General features: G+C 40.5%; 5 protein-coding genes across 9 annotated transcripts; 2 read left to right on the top strand and 3 right to left on the bottom strand.

The window, feature by feature from the left end:
- Positions 1–2,252, top strand: LOC124414608. 2 transcript variants are annotated; one of them, XM_046895598.1, is made up of 2 exons: positions 1–1,694; positions 1,812–2,252. In XM_046895598.1, exons 1-2 carry the CDS (start codon positions 357–359, stop codon positions 2,154–2,156), a joined length of 1,683 nt encoding a protein of 560 aa, XP_046751554.1. In that variant the 5' UTR covers positions 1–356; the 3' UTR covers positions 2,157–2,252. The 2 variants fall into 2 exon arrangements, with proteins under 2 accessions (XP_046751554.1, XP_046751556.1); XM_046895600.1 differs by having other exon boundaries at positions 1–1,698; positions 1,812–2,041.
- Positions 2,253–2,407: 155 nt separating this feature from the next.
- LOC124414614 lies at positions 2,408–8,886 on the bottom strand. Of its 3 annotated transcripts, XM_046895611.1 has the most exons (3): positions 4,430–4,731; positions 2,487–3,180; positions 2,408–2,453 (listed from the first exon to the last, which is right to left on the bottom strand). In XM_046895611.1, exon 2 carries the CDS (start codon positions 3,178–3,180, stop codon positions 2,488–2,490), a length of 693 nt encoding a protein of 230 aa, XP_046751567.1. In that variant the 5' UTR covers positions 4,430–4,731; the 3' UTR covers positions 2,408–2,453; position 2,487. The 3 variants fall into 3 exon arrangements, 1 of the variants encoding a protein (XP_046751567.1); XR_006930045.1 differs by lacking the exons at positions 2,408–2,453; positions 2,487–3,180; positions 4,430–4,731 and adding exons at positions 7,032–7,098; positions 8,734–8,886; XR_006930046.1 differs by lacking the exons at positions 2,408–2,453; positions 2,487–3,180; positions 4,430–4,731 and adding exons at positions 7,032–7,098; positions 8,032–8,172.
- Positions 8,887–9,733: 847 nt separating this feature from the next.
- On the bottom strand, positions 9,734–16,378 carry LOC124414613 (alkaline ceramidase). Of its 2 annotated transcripts, XR_006930044.1 has the most exons (5): positions 15,899–16,378; positions 15,358–15,514; positions 15,021–15,258; positions 13,177–14,482; positions 9,734–9,777 (listed from the first exon to the last, which is right to left on the bottom strand). XR_006930044.1 is itself a non-coding variant. In XM_046895610.1 (4 exons), exons 1-4 carry the CDS (start codon positions 15,989–15,991, stop codon positions 14,161–14,163), a joined length of 810 nt encoding a protein of 269 aa, XP_046751566.1. In that variant the 5' UTR covers positions 15,992–16,378; the 3' UTR covers positions 13,064–14,160. The 2 variants fall into 2 exon arrangements, 1 of the variants encoding a protein (XP_046751566.1); XM_046895610.1 differs by lacking the exon at positions 9,734–9,777 and having other exon boundaries at positions 13,064–14,482.
- Positions 10,227–11,884, bottom strand: LOC124414610 (electron transfer flavoprotein subunit alpha, mitochondrial). Its single transcript, XM_046895604.1, has 4 exons — positions 11,742–11,884; positions 11,151–11,483; positions 10,610–11,062; positions 10,227–10,437 (listed from the first exon to the last, which is right to left on the bottom strand). The coding sequence occupies exons 1-4, from the start codon at positions 11,781–11,783 to the stop codon at positions 10,261–10,263; spliced, it is 1,005 nt and encodes a 334-aa protein (XP_046751560.1). The 5' UTR covers positions 11,784–11,884; the 3' UTR covers positions 10,227–10,260.
- LOC124414617 (6-pyruvoyl tetrahydrobiopterin synthase) lies at positions 12,412–14,084 on the top strand. The gene is made up of 3 exons (XM_046895616.1): positions 12,412–12,482; positions 12,566–12,645; positions 12,753–14,084. Exons 1-3 carry the CDS (start codon positions 12,415–12,417, stop codon positions 13,028–13,030), a joined length of 426 nt encoding a protein of 141 aa, XP_046751572.1. The 5' UTR covers positions 12,412–12,414; the 3' UTR covers positions 13,031–14,084.
- Positions 16,379–16,975: the final 597 nt, after the last annotated feature.

The following is a 16,975-nucleotide window of genomic DNA, read 5'->3' as shown; positions in this document are numbered from 1 at the left end:
ACAATTTATCCAAAAATGCTCGAGCTGTGTTCACACTTAGGTATAATACTAACTTGACCATGAAACCTTCTGCCCTTATCGAGAATGCTGAGACAAATCAGAAGAAAAGAAGACAGCTCGCGTCAATCAAGTGTCGTAGACCTAACATTGAATATATTATAGTTTCGAAGCGGTTCAAAGGTCGGTTGGTAGCACGACAGATAGCGATATCGTCTCAGTTCATTCCATCTGTTGGAGCATGCCGCATGCCGTATAATAAAGTTCTCGCATTCGCTTTCAAGAGAGTGTCGTTTTAGAAGCACAGTGTTCGGCAGACGGTGCGGTTTGATACGTTCAAGATCAACGATTATTTCGGAATGCTGTCGGAAGATCCAGAAGGCGTAAAATACCGCACGTCAGACTATCGCGGTTTTTTTCTAATGATCATTCTCGTTTCAACTCTCTCAGGGGTATCTTCGAGAAGTGTCGTGATGGAGGGCGATGAAAAGGCTGACGAATTTTGGACGAAACCCGTAAGTACGACCGTGAACGAGCCTCATTGGACTCGCGATGATGCTCCGACAGAGAGGAAGTATGCAAGAAACACCGGGACTGAGACGGTGGGTTGCGACTTTGGATGTGCAATCGTGCTGACAATGAGACCCGAAGAGAAGCCAAGTGATCCGCTAACCGCGAGAATCCGGAGAGAGGACAAGGAGATGGTTACTCAGAACGATCCGAAGTCGAACGATTACATGAGTAGCTACTACGCCCAGAGGAAGGCGATCATGGACAAGTACAACTCGCAACAAAATGAGATCACGAAGAGACGTGAGAGGGCGAAGAAGCTGATAGCCGAGGCGAAAAGAGCCAAGGAGGCGAAAATGCAAGTTCATCCGGAGAGAAATGACTCCACTCAAGACCGCGGTCGGGACGAGGATACGCTTCATCCCCCGAGTGTTGTCACATATTCTCCTGAGCTTGGTTCAACAGTTGTGCCGATTCCGAATAACGATGTTGACCTGAGGGGTGAGGAGAATAATTCGGAGAATCAACATGGCTTTACTATTCCTGATACAAAATTCAACGACACCCAAACAGCGACTTCGGAGAGCATGAGATCCTTTACCGACCCGATCGAAGACGGAACTCTGAAAAATTCGAGCGACTTTAATCCCCATGTCGGCGAATATGGGGATTCGTCGCCGACAGTCGAGACACCTCGTCTGACGGAAAATAATGATATCGAATTTGTCGCGCCGGTCGAAAATTCTCTGAAACAAAAACGCGATAATGAAACTCTGATCGTCGACCTCGGAGCCCATCTCACAGCTTCGTCGAGGGGAAACAAGTCGACCTCCGAAGAGCTGGAGAGTATTTTTCAATGGGAAGCACCGACAACAGACGAGACGTTCACTCGACCTAACGCGGTTGTTATTTCAGCCAATGGTCAGTCGGACAATTCGAGTCAGGTTTCAGCCTCTCAGGATTCCATGGTGAAGGTAAAGACTTCCCCAGAGGTGTACGTGACGAAAAATATAGAAAACGTCAAAACTAACACGATGGTATACAGAAATTCGACCCACGAAATTGTCGCGATCAACGGTGCCGTAACTTCCATCAAGAGGATCGACGGCGTTTCCGCCAACGTTGACCAGGATATAAAAAATCGCAACTTTACGGATTCTAGCATGTCTGGGACGGTAGAAATCGGTGTAGGTATCGGTTTTATTATTATATTTTTACCTATGCCCGTAGTCCATGCAACTCGAGCTTGCGGTGAAATCTAATCGTTACAAAAATGAAAGGATTGTTTTTTTTCTGATTCTCAGGGCGCCAGGGAGTCGGAATGGTGCGAGGAATGCCCGCACGACTACAGATGGGGAGAATGCGAGGGGATTCTCTTTTATCAGCATAACATATTCCTGAGAAACAGAGGACCTTCCGCAGTGGACGCTGTGTTTGGAATGGATACGCAAGGCCCCGTGTACATAACCTGTGTCGAAGCCCTGCGTTATAATCAAACCAGGGGAATAGTCAGCCTACATTCTGGTGGCCCGGCTCATAATTTTGCAAAATTACGTGTCAGAGGATTTCATGGCGAAGGTTTTTCGTACATTATGAAAGTCTGGGGCGTCAGCAGTGAGAAATTTCACGAGAGCAACAGTTATCCGTGAAAACAGAAAATAAAAATAATAATTATGATATTAATGAGAACAAGAAAAACTTGGTATTGCATACATTTTGCATAGGAATGAAGAAACTTAAAACACTGATATACGTCTATTTATATATATGTATAAAGACAGTCACAAGGTTGCAATTTATACGTTAGTGATAGTATCCAGGCTCTATTGTTCCTGATCTAACGAAGCGCACTATCAATAAGGGCGCACTCGTACCTCTCCATTAAAAAATAAAGTATTCGTATTCTTAGAATTCTAAGAAAGTATAATACGCCGACACTTTTTAACGTAATCCTGCTGATCCGACCCGATATTGTAAAAATTATGACTTGTTCGAGGAAGACGATGTTGGCACCGGGGGCGGTGGTACGTCGGGAATCTTTTCCTCGGCTTCATGTTTCCCGGGGGCTCCAGGGTCAGCTACCGGCGCCCGGGGGTTGAGCAGCTGCTGCCCCCCGTAGGCTCCCTGGGGGGGAAGTGCGGAAGCCAAGGCTGGTCGCTGGTATTCGAAAATATACGGACTCGGAGCGATGTGGGCGTTGAAACCGTTGTAGGCGTAAAGGTATGGGTCGTAGTAGAGCGAATGATAATTCGGATAGAAGCTGAGCGAGTGCTCGGCGCCCGTTTTCCTTTTCCTGGTCTCGTCTTCCGCTGGTCTCGGGTTCTGTTCCGTATTCCCGGAACTACTGGTCCCCGTTCCGGCTCCGGCCGCGGCCTTCGATGCTGCATCCTCGTCGAGTCCAGCTCCGTTCGCCGGAAGTAATTCTTGCGGCAGCCGGCCTGCTTCCGGGCCCGGATATTGCGGAGCGAACTGAGTGTAGTAGAACGGTGGCACGTAGCCGACGGCGGTCGTGTGAACTACGGGCTGAATCACTGGGAATGCCCTCGAGGGCGAGAGATTTTGATTGCTCGTCACCAAGGCGTTGTACACCTTGGGGACACGGAGGAGTCCAGGGTCCGGATCCGCCAGGATTTTCGTTGCGCTCGCAATCAGTAAGGTGAGTAGCAGTTTCATCTAGGGACAATCGATAGATTCCGGATTTATTCACACGGCAAGATTTCCTCTCCATTATAGAGCAAGGGTTCGTTTAACGGTTCTGACCTCTCCTCGAAAACTAAACAAATAACCGATAAACTATACCGCTCTTATCTACTCGGCTGGATCTAGCTTTCACGAGCGCGCAGGACAAGAGTTGTGTATGTGCCACGGCTTTGAGAAGCTGCAAATACCGCGTGAAAATAGGTTCACCAATTAGTGGGGAGAAAAAAGTTGACAAATGTTACAGTTTAGCCGGGTAATTAACGAGGTGCATAAGAAATTCCTTCAACGTGTAAGGAGGCATAAAAACGGAGCAACAAAGATACAGGAAGCTGATAGGGCCTTGTGTAAGAGACGTGAAGAAAAAAAGTTTGTGAAAAAACGTGAATAAAAAATTGTCATTGCCGGGGCAAGGATATTATACAGCTACCTAGTCGGACAATACGATTGATTGGAAAAATTCAAACTGGTTTACACGTGGTATCATTAATGGACCTCAATGTCAGGTGAATGTAGATTTTATCGCTAGTGATACAGCTTTTCATAACTACAGCTAGGTCCAAAGTTAATGGTTCGTGACAACACCCACATCTATTTTACACGCGTAGAATAGATTTAATTTTTTCAAATAAGTCCTGGGATGAAAATAAATCATCTTTAAATAATATAATATCTCCTAATCACCGAAGCGAACCCTTAGTTGCAAATGGTTGTTTCATTTTCATATCGCCTTTGTACCTGCATTGAATTTTAACACAGCCTGCAGCTGTGTACCATGTGGCTAGTTTTTTTTCTCTTTGTATTCTTGGTGGAAAAAATTCAGTCACGGACTTAGAGACATTTCGAATGGTAGTCATGCATCGGTATGTTGGTAGAGTTTCATAGTTACACGCTCGTGTTCGAGAGAGATCGGAGGCTTTTGATTTTTAACAAAATTGCAACAAACAAACAATCGGTATCTGCAAAGGGCATCTTTGAAAGAGAAAATAAAAAATTTGACCGGCTTTACTTTTGCTTTAACTCTGCGGAAGGATGAAGAATAACGCGGGAAAGTGGATTTGAATTTCAAAGCACCGCAGAACTATACGCAGGCACAGCAGTGAAACGGTATTTCCGTTCTTCTGCGATGACAGATTTCCTACTTTCGTCGACATGCGTGAAGGAATCGCCGCAGACAAGCGTCCTAAGTTTAAGTGGCGGATATTTGAATCACAAACTGACTCACCTTCTCACTTTTTTATTCAGGCTCACGGTCCGGTAGTGTAAACTTGGTTAAATTAATCGGATATTGGAACGCTCCGGCGGAGATCCGAGAGGCTGAGAACGCGCCGAGTAGCAAGAGAACTGCATGGCTCCCTACCATATATATGCCTCAAGAAACCCGCGATTCAAGTCCCACCGATCTCCCACTACTATACATACGCTCGGCGTTTATACATACCTATATGTAAGTATTCGTATGCATACGTATGGGCACCTTGTCCGCGAACCCGGCGAAAGTACCTTCGGAATATGTACGTACTACGTAAAATATCCATCCGACTTTGTTCGCCTCGGTCTCTGTACTCTGATTCCTCCTCATCTTACATCAGTCTTCGCTTCGTCTATCCACAATCTTATATATATAGATTCGCATATCGGAATAAAAATCGACTCGTAGAGAAAATAGTTGTATACTAGAAATATCCACTTCGTTGATTCGTCGACGCTCGAACTTATCGACGGAGATGTAAAAATTCCATAATTTAAAACCTTTCACGCGTCTATTATTGGCGGAGTCTCTGATCGGGAGGCGCAGGCAGTTTCTACCCGAAGTGCGAGGAGGCAGATTTGGAACCGCGAAACGGCCGGTACACCTTCGATATATCTCGAGACTTGATCTGCTGTTGGAAAATCGACTCGAGGCTGCAAATCGTTCGGATGGTCATCACCCGGTATGTTGGCATCACGGGTACCCTAGGCGTTGAGAGAACATTCCTGCTGCAGCGATATGAAGAAGCTGCGGCTTCGGCATCTTCAATTAGGTACACCGCCGGAGGAAATAGTAGAACATAATTGTTGCCAATGGAAGATGTAAGATTCGAGCCAATTATGCACGAAAAAGGTTGTGACGATATTCCTCCAGCAACGTGTAGTATGTAAGACCAAAAAATCTTTCACGAATATTTATTCAACTATCACCTGAAATTAATTATACAATCGCTATTGCAAAAAAGGAACGGATACAATCAAGGCGCAACAAAGCTGAAAATTCAATCTCAATTTAATTCAACGTGACCAAAATGCAACCTGACAATTATCCATAGTTTGTGAATAAAATAGAATTAAGGCTAGATGAAGTCAGTGACTGCAAATGCGGTGTAGGAGATGAGACGGTGCTGGTTTTCAGCGATCGGAATCCACTTACAAGTCAATAGCCTGCGTCTGTCTACAGCCGAATGACTATAGCAGAATAAGGAAGAGACAGCAGTCGCCTTGAATAATTGAATTTTAATACGGCTGAAGGCGAAAACTAGACAGTAGTGGTCCCGGAAATTACTTATTCTCGCCCGTTATTCATCACAATATTATTTCCGACAGCTTGCTTACAATTAGTCAATACGAAATGGAAGTATTAAAAAAATTCCGCAATTATTGATCCGGAGGTCTGAATCTCTAAATGGTTCTTAAAATTATGCTCTAATAATACCAAGCTAGTTTATATTCCATTCAGTAGCTGGCGATGAGATTAGTTTGGTCAGCACGGCCTGTGGTATATGCGAACGTAGTTCACTGTCCCCGAGTTACGGCCACGCGATGATACGTGAAGAATAATTACACGGCTCTTAACGATCCGGTTTGGTTGGTTATAACACGCTGAAAGAATTAACCGTAAATGCGAAGTGACAAAGCGAAAATCGATATTGAAAATCCGCAAACTGAAGTATATAATTTATGAGTACAGATAAATTGATGTATCATGTATCGTGAATACATATATAATCAGGATATGAAGCATACTCGAAAAATTCAACAACACCCAGACGCATTTACAAATCAATCGTAATCGCTTCCTGAGATATATAAGTACTAAAAAACAAGTAATATTGCTGCTCATTTGATCTTCGATGAATGATTTATTTTACACAAGTATAATGTTTTATCCATTTTTTTTTTTTTTTTTTTCAATGGAGTTAGCAATATCTTACACGAATATTTACATAATCTGTGTATAAAAGTTTAATATTAAGTGCTGTAACATGAAACGTATCTGGTATGGAGTATCTCGTACGATTCAGAGTCTTGAATGCAGATCGAATTAACGCCACTTTCTTCAACGTCCAAGGACAGCAGAGAGTAGAGTTTGCTGCAGATTGCGTTAATCTATTGAAAAACTCAGTATGTATATCTAGGAATCCGGTACACTGAACGCTTCCTTTCATTCGGGATGGCTTGTAATAACTTCGGTAAAACGGTTATATCGGCTCTACAGGAATGTAACACATTCTTCTTAACACAAGAATCGGCAAGTTTGGCAAAAACAATACTACAAGTAAAATCAAAGGTGATAGCAACAACAACACGCTAGCGTAAGCTAGTAGCCACCAAATTGGAGATATTCCTAATACTGGCTCGAGCATTTTGACAGTCGTAAATGAGTGTTGACTCGCTGATTATTTTGATTCGTGTTTATCCTACTATTCTTTCTACCACTAATCTTCACCGTTGACGTGTAAAGGACTCCCTCGCCCTGTTGCTTGGTGACATTAAATGTGATATGATCTTCCGACGTTTCCGTTCAACTGGGCGACGACGTCATAATTTTCACAGCCATTTCTATGTATGGCACTGTTTTTACAAGTTCCTCCGGTTCATTTTCCACTGAAATATTCTCTTATCCATTTTTAATAAATTCTGAAACAATTTACAACAAATTTTAAGATGTTTCGAATGTGTAGTAACAACATAATAATTATTTGAAATTTTTGTCGCAATTTTCAAGTGAACTACCAATACATTTCTCTCGTCTCTACCTAGATGAGAATATGAAACGACTAAAATTTGACTTGGAAATGGGAGGTGTAGCCGGTTAATCATACCTTACAAATTTCCCAAAGTATGACGCATTGAAAGAACAACTTACTTAAAATACCACACACACACACACAACTCCAATAGTCAGAGTTGTTTTCACTTTTTTTACCGCATATGCAATGTGTAAGAACGAAGAGCAGAGTATAAATGACGTAATAGAAGTCACTTCGCTATTTCAAATAATTTCCGGCAAGAATCTAAATGAACTAAATGAAAGATTCCAGCTTCCGCGTTTATGCAAATTGTAAAATTTACCGGGGTAAGACACCCACTCGACAATCCCTTGTAAAAGTAGATGTAATGGCAACTGTCACGCTAGGCATAAACTGACTAGAATTGTTTGGTCCTCTCGGAAGTATATTAGAGTAATATTGTTATTTTCGACAAGATGCCTGTACGTCAAAGAGACGAGTAAATTGAGCTAGAGCACTGCTTTCGATCAACTTTGTAATAATCCCAAGTTAAATAATAGACTTATTACGGGTCGATTGCGCAAACGTTGGAAAAATTTCACTTTCTTTGCCGCAATCTCGTTAACTTGACCGCATGCATTGTCGAGCGGCAGCCAAGAGACTTATCTACCCTACGTGTACTAACAAAGCGAATCGAAACTTAGCGTTATCGAATAACGACACGAGGCGAGGGTCGATTTTAAACTCCATTTCAAACCGCAGCATCAACGTCGAGTCAAACTGACACACTTTGAAATTACATCACGTTGAGAGTACAAGGCCACCAACTTCACTGACTTACTTTCAATATAACTGGAGAATTACAATCGTGCAGGTTATCCGAAAGTGCTAAACCTTTTCACGACTGAAGTGACGCCGTCGTATGAATTTGTGAGCTGAGCACAAAATTGCGAGAGACTTTTCTGTTTCAAAAATGATCACTGATGACGTCCATATCTGAATCAGCATTACGTCTAGCCTTTCGTCAACATTCAAACTGGTATAATCGGCCCGAGATACTTCCGCGCCATCAACTCGGCGAACACAACAATGCAGCAAAAAACACAGAAGGAAGATACGAAGCTACACGACCTTGGGGAATAAAACCTGTTTGGCACAAGCGATCTACGCAGTGAAGAGTGAAACAAAAGCGGAGATTTAGAAGATTTTCTCGCCTGACTTACATACGTTGCGGGAAAGCGTCCTGAAAACCAATCTTCCCTGCATTCAAGGGTGACTAAACAAAAGCTACGATTATTCAAAACTCCGACACTCGAGAGCCAGTCAAAGACACGCCTAACCAAGAAGAAAATCCGTTTCCAAGACTTGACCGAAAATCATTTTCGTCTACGTATTGAATCACAGGTCACCAATATGATTTTGTGTATAATTAATCGCGTGGACTTTTGAGAACGGGATGAAAACGTTAGGTCTGAGATGGAGATAAATGAAAACTGAGAGGACGAATAGAAATATAAGAAAGGGATAAACCACGTGTACCTACCATAAATCGAATAAGTCAGCCGACTTTCAATCACCCGGGACAAGAATTGCGACCTGCGTCGTAGAACTGCGCAGGTGCCAGTTGCAGGAGCACCGGGCTTCAACTTCGTTCTGAGACTCGATTCACAAACTGCGCTTTCCCTTTCATTTAGACACGACTACCTAACAATATCCACAAGACACCATCTTAAATTTGTTCGTCATTGTGGTAGCGGAATCTAAATTCGTGTACGTTCAGTGCAACACCTACCAGCGCTGCAAGACTGTGCGCGCGTGCGTGTAGTAATATGTGTGCATTGAAATGCGTGAGCATTGGCAAATCTGCAAACTGGACGGCATTGACAAGCGATTTCTGCCTCGTATCTAACCTTCTCCGGCTTTGCTCCGGACTGTTCGCTGGCTCATTTAATTATTATTACAAAGAGTTTTAAGGAGTAGTAATAAACGTTGAAGACTTCGCAGTATTGCGAAACTGAAAGATGTTGCCAAATTTCTAATGGCCTGGGTAAATGCTTGGACATGGTTCAGATCGCGTTTGTTGATGGAGTTTCATTTGATTTTTGAGGAAATTTTAACTCGCGAACAAATTGCAAGCTCTCTTTCGCGTTTGACATTTTATCTTCCCTCCTCCAGCGCGCGCTTTAGCGGAATAAACGTATGCCTGTACATATCATATACATGATATACTCGTATGTACATGTAACGCGGCTCCGTAGTCCGGGAACGACGACAATGATGCGGCATAAGTGCAACGTACTTTAACAAAGACGACCTTCGCAATCCGCACGCAGAATTTTTCTCAAGCGTCGTTTTGCTTTCTTATCCCGACTTCTATCTCCTACCTACCATCTCCTCGATTCCTATTCTCTTCGTTGTGTTTTCATATACCGTGTGGTTCTGAATATCTAAGCTTTTGGAAATAAATATCAATCCGGTCATTGTCTGCCCATCACTGATGAAATTTTACGTTCATTTAGGAACTAGTTTATATGAATTCCATAGAAATTGCATCACGAATAAAGATTTATTAAAATAGTATACGTAGCTTTTTTCGACAGTTATTTTATAACATTTAACAAATTCTTAGCTTTAGGTATAAAAGTTGAGAATAATCTTTGTACATTTGGACATACTATAACCGCGTTCAAAAACAACTTTGGAGTAAAGAGTATGTACAAGAATGATGTAAATTATTACATGATAAAGTAATCTTCCACTTTGTTAAGATACGCATTTGCTAAAGCAACTTGAATTGTCACAACTATGTATCGAATTACCAGTCATCGTTTCCCACGAAAAAACATGTGATAATCATATCAATGTGTAAATATTGTTTGATACGATATGTAATAATGTTATAGGAGTTACTATAGGAGACAGCTCTTGTCAAAATAGTGTACTCACGCGAAAACTTATTTGCGTTTTGAAATATACAAGATTTAGATAACTTTGTTTACAGATCGAATCCTGTGGAAGATATTTTGATTTCATTTCTTGAAACAACGGCATTAGTATAGGTCTGCATAATTTACACCTTCTCGGTAAGCTCTGGAACTGCTTTGAACAAATCTGCTACTAAACCGTAATCGGCAACTTGGAAAATAGGAGCTTCCGGATCCTTATTTATCGCTACGATAGTTTTGGAATCTTTCATTCCAGCAAGATGCTGAATTGCTCCGGAGATACCCACAGCGACGTAGAGGTCCTGCAAGTAAAACCGTTTTCATAGATTGGCCGTCTCCCAAGTCTTATCGACTTCATAATCAATCAATACAATCCAAATAAAAACTATCTATTCCTTAACAATCTGAAATAGAGTATATTTTTTCTTCAAATAATTGGAATATTATCTAGACTGAAAATCTAACTAAGCTCACCGGCGCAACAATTTTCCCAGTCTGTCCAACTTGCAAGTCATTCGGTACAAATCCAGCATCGACTGCGGCGCGAGAAGCACCAACGGCTGCGTTCATTTTATCGGCAAGCGTGTACAGAAGCTGGAAGTTTTCTCCCGATTTCAACCCACGACCACCGGAGATGACAGTCTTGGCAGAAGCGAGCGCCGGTCTGTCCGACTTTGTCAGTTCTTGACTTACGAACTCGACCAAATTAGACTTATAATCTCCCGCTGGGGCTGGCTCTAGCTTGGCGCTCCCTCCTTCTAGAGGCGTCGCCTCGAAAGAAGTCCCCCGAATAGAAACTACTTTGACGCCGTCCTTAGCTTTGACAGTTTGTATAGCATTGCCCGCATATATTGTTCTCACAAATGTGTCCGGCGATTTAATACCGATTATATCACTCACCGGGGAAACATCCAGTTTAGCGGCTACCTAAAATTCATACGGTCAAACTTGAGTTATCGAACACCTTGACCGGACATTGCTCGTGTCTTAAATTATTGATTTTTTGTCTACCCACTCTCGGCAGCAAAGCCTTTCCAAATGCTGTAGCACCTGCGAGAATGTGGCTGAAGTTGAACTGTTTTTGGGTGGCAAGTATCAGCGGGGTTATGGCTTCAGGGACGAATCCCTTAAAGGCGTCATTCTCGGCAACTAAGACCTTAGCTACGCCGTTAGCTTTGGATACAGCCTCCGCGACGGGCCCGCACTTTGTCCCAGCGACCAGGACAGTAATATCCCCACCGATTTGCCTGGCTGCGGTTAATGCATTTTGGGTAATCGTCGACAGAGCCTCGTTATTATGCTCCGCAATGACCAAAGTCGATTGATATCTTTGCAACAAGCTGCTCAGCTGGAAAATGATAATTCGTATAAAACTTGGCCAACTCCTAGATTCTCGAAGGACAAGACATTTTTACAACATATCAGGTAATTGAGTAAAGTGATACGGTTTGCTTATTCTATGAATCTCGTGAGGAGCAATCAAATTAACGTAATAGCAAATTGTTATATAAGTAGTGAAGATACGATGAGGATGATAAAAATTTAATACAACCTACTTGAAACTGTGCACTGATCAAGTATCAATTTCCATTGAAGTTTGGCTCACCTGAGTTTTGTGTCTGATCGTTCGGGAACAGTTGACAAACATTTTGAAATTATTCGAACAGTTGACGAAAATATTGTTTGTCGAGTATCTCTCAGTTTGTAATATTTCTTATTAGACTATTACGCGTTGCAAGAAGAACTGGAGCACGATTGCAAAGTTGATGTACAAGTCCAAAGTTTGGTTTACGTACGTACGTAGACCGATATATGGTACATGAATACGGGATGACGATATTCTTACGGTTTACCGACGGGCTCGGCCAGAGGTCTCTAGCTCTACTTTTTCCATCATGGCGGTAAATAGTCGGTGAATAAAAACGATAAAAACCTAGCCGTGACTTGCCAGCTGTAACTACTTAGTTACTCAATTCTAGCGTATATTAATGTAATTTTCGAATGCTCTTGTAATTCCTGCGAAATCAGATTTAGCAAGATCAATCAATCGCAGTATATCGCGAAGTCGGGAATTTCAGCAACACAATAAAAAGTGCATCACATACGTTACTATTGTTAGTACGCACGACGCGTATGTAGATCATTTTATCGTATATCGTAACTAGGATTCAATCAGCCATACGCCGCCTTGACCTTTCGCAACAAATCATCAACGTCATTAACGTGTATCGTGCGACACGATAATAGATAATCTAACATCGATCTGAAATAAATAAGATATGGCGCAAGTGCCGATTGTGTATTTGACCAGGAAAGAAACAATATCTGCTTGCCATCGCCTTCATAGGTACTCGATATAGTATAAAAATTAATGACGACGCAATAATTACGCACGCATTCGACTAATTAATGCCGTGCAAATTTTTTAAGCCCACACTTGACCGATGAGCAGAACGCAGCAGTTTACGGAAAGTGTAACAATTTTTGGGGGCACGGACACAATTATACCGGTAAAACAACACACGACTAGATGAAGAGTCATAATATTTACTAGTTATTCAATTTGTATTTTTTTTTTAATTTCGATGCAAGTCCTAGATGCGTTTTTTTATTTCAGTGGAGGTCACGGTGCGAGGTCCGGTGGATGAAAAAACTGGAATGGTAATGAATATTTCAGATTTGAAAATTTATATGAAAAATGTGTTGATGGATCAGTTGGATCATAAGAATTTAGACAAAGATGTACCGTACTTCAAGCACGTTGTTTCAACCACCGAGAATGTAGCTATTTTTGTTTTCAACGAATTAAAGAAAGAAATGCCCAAACCTGATTTATTGTACGAAGTGAAAATTTATGAAACTGATAAAAATATTGTAATTTATAGAGGCGAATAATTATCGTAACCAATCGGTCAGAGTTAATTCAAGAAATTGGCGCTTGTGCCTATGTGTATATGAAATAATATATTTTAGAGAACATGACAATAATCACAGATCAACATTTTAAGTACATCGTTACTTAATCAATGGTATTAAGAAACTTCACATTCCAAATTCAACATTATATCTATTTCGTACTCAAATTACTTGTTCGCACTTAGTACTGTACTTCACATATGTTAAACAATTATACTGTATCATCATATAGTTTTACATACATTGTATATTTTTGGTATATATACTTCTATCACAAGCTCGAATCCTTGTAAAATGCTACTTTCGAGTCTATTTATCTGTACATGCGTGTAAAATAGAATGACGCACGTACGTTCCATTTAATCCTTAACAATTAGTCACAGGTATAAAAAATTTCTGATAGCGATCTCGCCGATTATCCCAATACTAAAAGCTCATTTAAAATTGATAAAGTAGTTGCACCTCGCATTACAATCATCTATAAAAATATGAGTTTATAAATTCATGTTAAGTTTATCTTGTTATCATTATTATTAGAAAGTAGTATTATTGAAATTATTATTATTATTATTATTGTTATTATTATTATTTTATGTAATCTCAGTCTCTATCTGTTGATGTATTGAAATTTGCTTCATATTGAAAAGATTCGGTATAAAAATTCACATTTCATAATATTGATTAATTTTCAAGCCAGCTCAGACTTCGTGATACCGACTGTATGCTACTAAGTTTTGCTGTCAGATCATGGAACCGAGTTTATATTTAACTTCACCGAATAACTGCTATTCGGGAAGAATTATCAGAATTCACTGCATTGGTGAATAATTGAAAAGATATTTGATGTTCGTCAAACTGCAATGATGAAACTTGTGAGCATAATTTGATATCATAGGCGTGTCAAATACGTAACATTGTTGCATATATTAACCAAGTGAAACTTATGGACTGAATTTACATATTTCAAACCACAAGGATTAATCAACACTGGCTTCACTGAATTTCTTAGAAAATGAATTTTAATAAGACCATTAAATACTGATAGTTTCGATCTATTAGAATGATACTTAGAAAGTAAGTTCGAAATAATATTTTGCCGGTTGATTGCGTTATATATTCGTATTACTGTCTACCTTGATGTAACTTCTTATAGTGACATAAGGTATTCCCAATTCGAAATCATTCCTGGGCCAATATTTTAGTATCGGAGATTGATGCGGTTTCTCTTCCGTCACAGAAAAGTAAGCAAACAAAACGGCAGCTGTGTAACTTGCAATAAAAATAAACAAATGCCACAGCGCATGAAGATAAGGAAAATTTAAGTTAAGCCAAGTATCACAGAATAATCGATCGTTGAGCCAACAGGTTACTGCCAATATCCAAATAGCACCACATCGAACACCGAGACGATAAACTCTAGCAGATTTCGTCCTGAAAAAATATACCGTCAAATAGATTTCCTTACCAATTATTAAGCTTATGACACTAAGAAACACGCATAAGAATCAATATTTAGAAATGACTGTTGAATAATGCTGTAGATGAGTTTCACCAGGCAAATTTGCCAACGAGAGCCACTCACAATCAATGATCGATAACACAATTAGATATAGAGTCCTCTACAATAATTAAGACAGCCCTGCTTCACAAAAATCTTACGGTACAAGCCTACGCAAACGAGACGTGATAATGAAGAGATTTCTTAGATTCATAATGAACTGAAGAATATAAATTTGTAAATCTTTCATGTACAAATCACCCAAGATTTGCAGCTTTGTCAAGTTCTCAGAGGAGTGACATAAAAAATTCTACTAACATGAATCAACTACTGTTATTACAAGTATGTTGGCAAAAAAAGTTCCCTAATAGTTTCTCAATCATATGCTATTTGAAAATATGTTAATATGTCATTAGGTTGATGAAATGGCAAAGGAGTAATATGATAATAAGATATAAATTGAGAATTCACCTCTTCAGTTCAATGACCATAAACCCAAAAGCAGGAATGCAGAGAGTCATTAGTGCGAATGCATTTACAAACGGATGTATAACTGCCAAACCTGTGGCGATTACCGTGGACAGTATTGCAAATATTGAGAATCTCTTTCTGTTATTTTTGAATACATGAGGAAAATATCTCCTTGGAAAAAACATGCAGAATCCAGCCATGTATACCCATAATATTGCAAGTTCATCCAACAGTTGCCCTAAAATAAATATACGAAGGTGAAAATTTGAGAGAGCCTCAACCAACGACGTAGAATCTCGTATAATACATTTCTTAAAATATTTTCAGACAGCTGTACCTATGAGAGATAAAGTTGCGTGAAAATATGCACTGCTGGCGCCGACGATCATTAACAGGAACCAGATGACATGAATTCCAGGATTTACGAATCTCCCGTAATCTCTAAAGAGGTGCATCAGAACCGGAGGCAGAAGTAGAAACACGACATTGCTAAACTGCAAAATCATTATTATTAATGAGTAATGAGTTAATCAAGTTTCATCATGCGGAACAAAGGAGTTAGAGTATCCGAGTCAACAAGGCCAGTACTACAGGCTGGATCACAATTGGAAAAAGAAGGGAGATATCTCATCGACCATTTTATATTGCCAAAACTCTGACGCTGTTCGCAAATACTGTGAAATAATTTCATTAATAACAGAATCAATGATGCGTGGAATAGAGGGTTTGACGTCAACTACTGTTCTTGCTCTAAACCCACGAATTAACAATAACTATATAAAAAATTCTTGGAATACTCTCAATTATTCGAACAAAGGATTGTGACTTCTTAGAATTCCCATGTCATGTGTGTAACCACATGGAGTTTATTTACATACCGTATTCATAAATTCAGCAATACTTGGAGATATGCTGTAGTTCCCTTCGCACCAATCTACCGGTGAGCTTCCACGCTCTAACGGTCTCCACATGATTTTTAGTCTTTCCTCGGAAATGATATGTTCGAAAGTTCGAGAGTAACAAAATCAATTCGTGTACAACATCGGCGAGTGACGACGTAGAACTGACGCAAGTATGATTTGTACTGTATGTAGACTGATCCAGTTGAAAATGACCAACAAAGAAACAACAGGCAATCGATAAATCGGATTTCAACGACTTTTCTCCAATAAAAATAGTATATAACAAAGTTTTTGTGTCGGGGACACTTGGACTTGACTTGGACGTTCCACTACTGCTAACTGCGCACGTTCTTTTGTTTTGACTTTTGGCTTACTCTTCCTTATCGCGGCTGAACGGTGCAACTCACAGTAACCAGAGGGAACTAGCGAAGCCACACGTTTGATGTGCCGTACCGACTGCGCTTTGGTCTTGGATCTTGGCTGTGGCTCATTCGCGAAGCCGACGCACGTCCAGCCGTGTCGCAAACTTCGGCCATGGATGGATGGCGATACATAGACCCTGCGAAAGCCCCATTCTTGGTTATTCCGTAAGCGTCACAACCGTGCTTTGTTTGCGTAAGTCTCATGGTCTTTCCACATGACCTTGAAGCAGGCGTTGACTGAAGATTGCAAAGACCGTCATAAAAGAAAAGCCGAAAATAAAGAAAGACAGTCGGCTAAATGAGTTAGAAGCTCGTTGCAACTAGACGGAGGACGGTGCATGGAGTTTCGGTTCAGAAATTTCCTACAGTTACCGACTAATTCAGCATTAACTGCTGTCCCATCAGCTAGACGAAGCGTTACGATGATCAAATTATACAAATGTACTGTTATTACTTGTCCGAATAAGTGTGGCTGTTCTAATCACAGCTTCCAGCAGTTAATTTTATTCAAATCCTTTGATTGGTACGTATTCTGCGTTCATACGTTCACTATTTTGGTTTGCTTTTCAGTTTAAAACATTATACCATCATTATTTTCGACGTTCAGAAATTTGTTTATTGTGAATTGACA

This window comes from Diprion similis, chromosome 14 (genome assembly GCF_021155765.1).
Source record: "Diprion similis isolate iyDipSimi1 chromosome 14, iyDipSimi1.1, whole genome shotgun sequence".
Classification (NCBI taxonomy): domain Eukaryota; kingdom Metazoa; phylum Arthropoda; class Insecta; order Hymenoptera; family Diprionidae; genus Diprion; species Diprion similis.
This window is presented reverse-complemented; position numbering and strand designations above follow the sequence as displayed.

What these genes read in the sequence shown, in the direction of transcription:
- LOC124414617 (XM_046895616.1), top strand. Translation starts at nt 12,415, where the DNA reads ATGGCGCAAGTGCCGATTGTGTATTTGACCAGGAAAGAAACAATATCT. An exon ending in GCTTGCCATCGCCTTCATAG is followed by an intron (nt 12,483 to 12,565) that starts GTACTCGATATA and finishes AAATTTTTTAAG; the next exon opens with CCCACACTTGACCGATGAGC. An exon ending in GCACGGACACAATTATACCG is followed by an intron (nt 12,646 to 12,752) that starts GTAAAACAACAC and finishes TTTTTATTTCAG; the next exon opens with TGGAGGTCACGGTGCGAGGT.
- LOC124414610 (XM_046895604.1), bottom strand. Translation starts at nt 11,783, where the DNA reads ATGTTTGTCAACTGTTCCCGAACGATCAGACACAAAACTCAG. An exon ending in CGATCAGACACAAAACTCAG is followed by an intron (nt 11,484 to 11,741) that starts GTGAGCCAAACT and finishes ATCATTTTCCAG; the next exon opens with CTGAGCAGCTTGTTGCAAAG. An exon ending in CTGGGAAAATTGTTGCGCCG is followed by an intron (nt 10,438 to 10,609) that starts GTGAGCTTAGTT and finishes TTTTACTTGCAG; the next exon opens with GACCTCTACGTCGCTGTGGG.
- LOC124414613 (XM_046895610.1), bottom strand. Translation starts at nt 15,991, where the DNA reads ATGTGGAGACCGTTAGAGCGTGGAAGCTCACCGGTAGATTGGTGCGAA. An exon ending in TTGCTGAATTTATGAATACG is followed by an intron (nt 15,515 to 15,898) that starts GTATGTAAATAA and finishes ATGATTTTGCAG; the next exon opens with TTTAGCAATGTCGTGTTTCT. An exon ending in ATGGTCATTGAACTGAAGAG is followed by an intron (nt 14,483 to 15,020) that starts GTGAATTCTCAA and finishes ATATTTTTTCAG; the next exon opens with GACGAAATCTGCTAGAGTTT.
- LOC124414614 (XM_046895611.1), bottom strand. Translation starts at nt 3,180, where the DNA reads ATGAAACTGCTACTCACCTTACTGATTGCGAGCGCAACGAAAATCCTG.
- LOC124414608 (XM_046895598.1), top strand. Translation starts at nt 357, where the DNA reads ATGCTGTCGGAAGATCCAGAAGGCGTAAAATACCGCACGTCAGACTAT. An exon ending in CTGGGACGGTAGAAATCGGT is followed by an intron (nt 1,695 to 1,811) that starts GTAGGTATCGGT and finishes TCTGATTCTCAG; the next exon opens with GGCGCCAGGGAGTCGGAATG.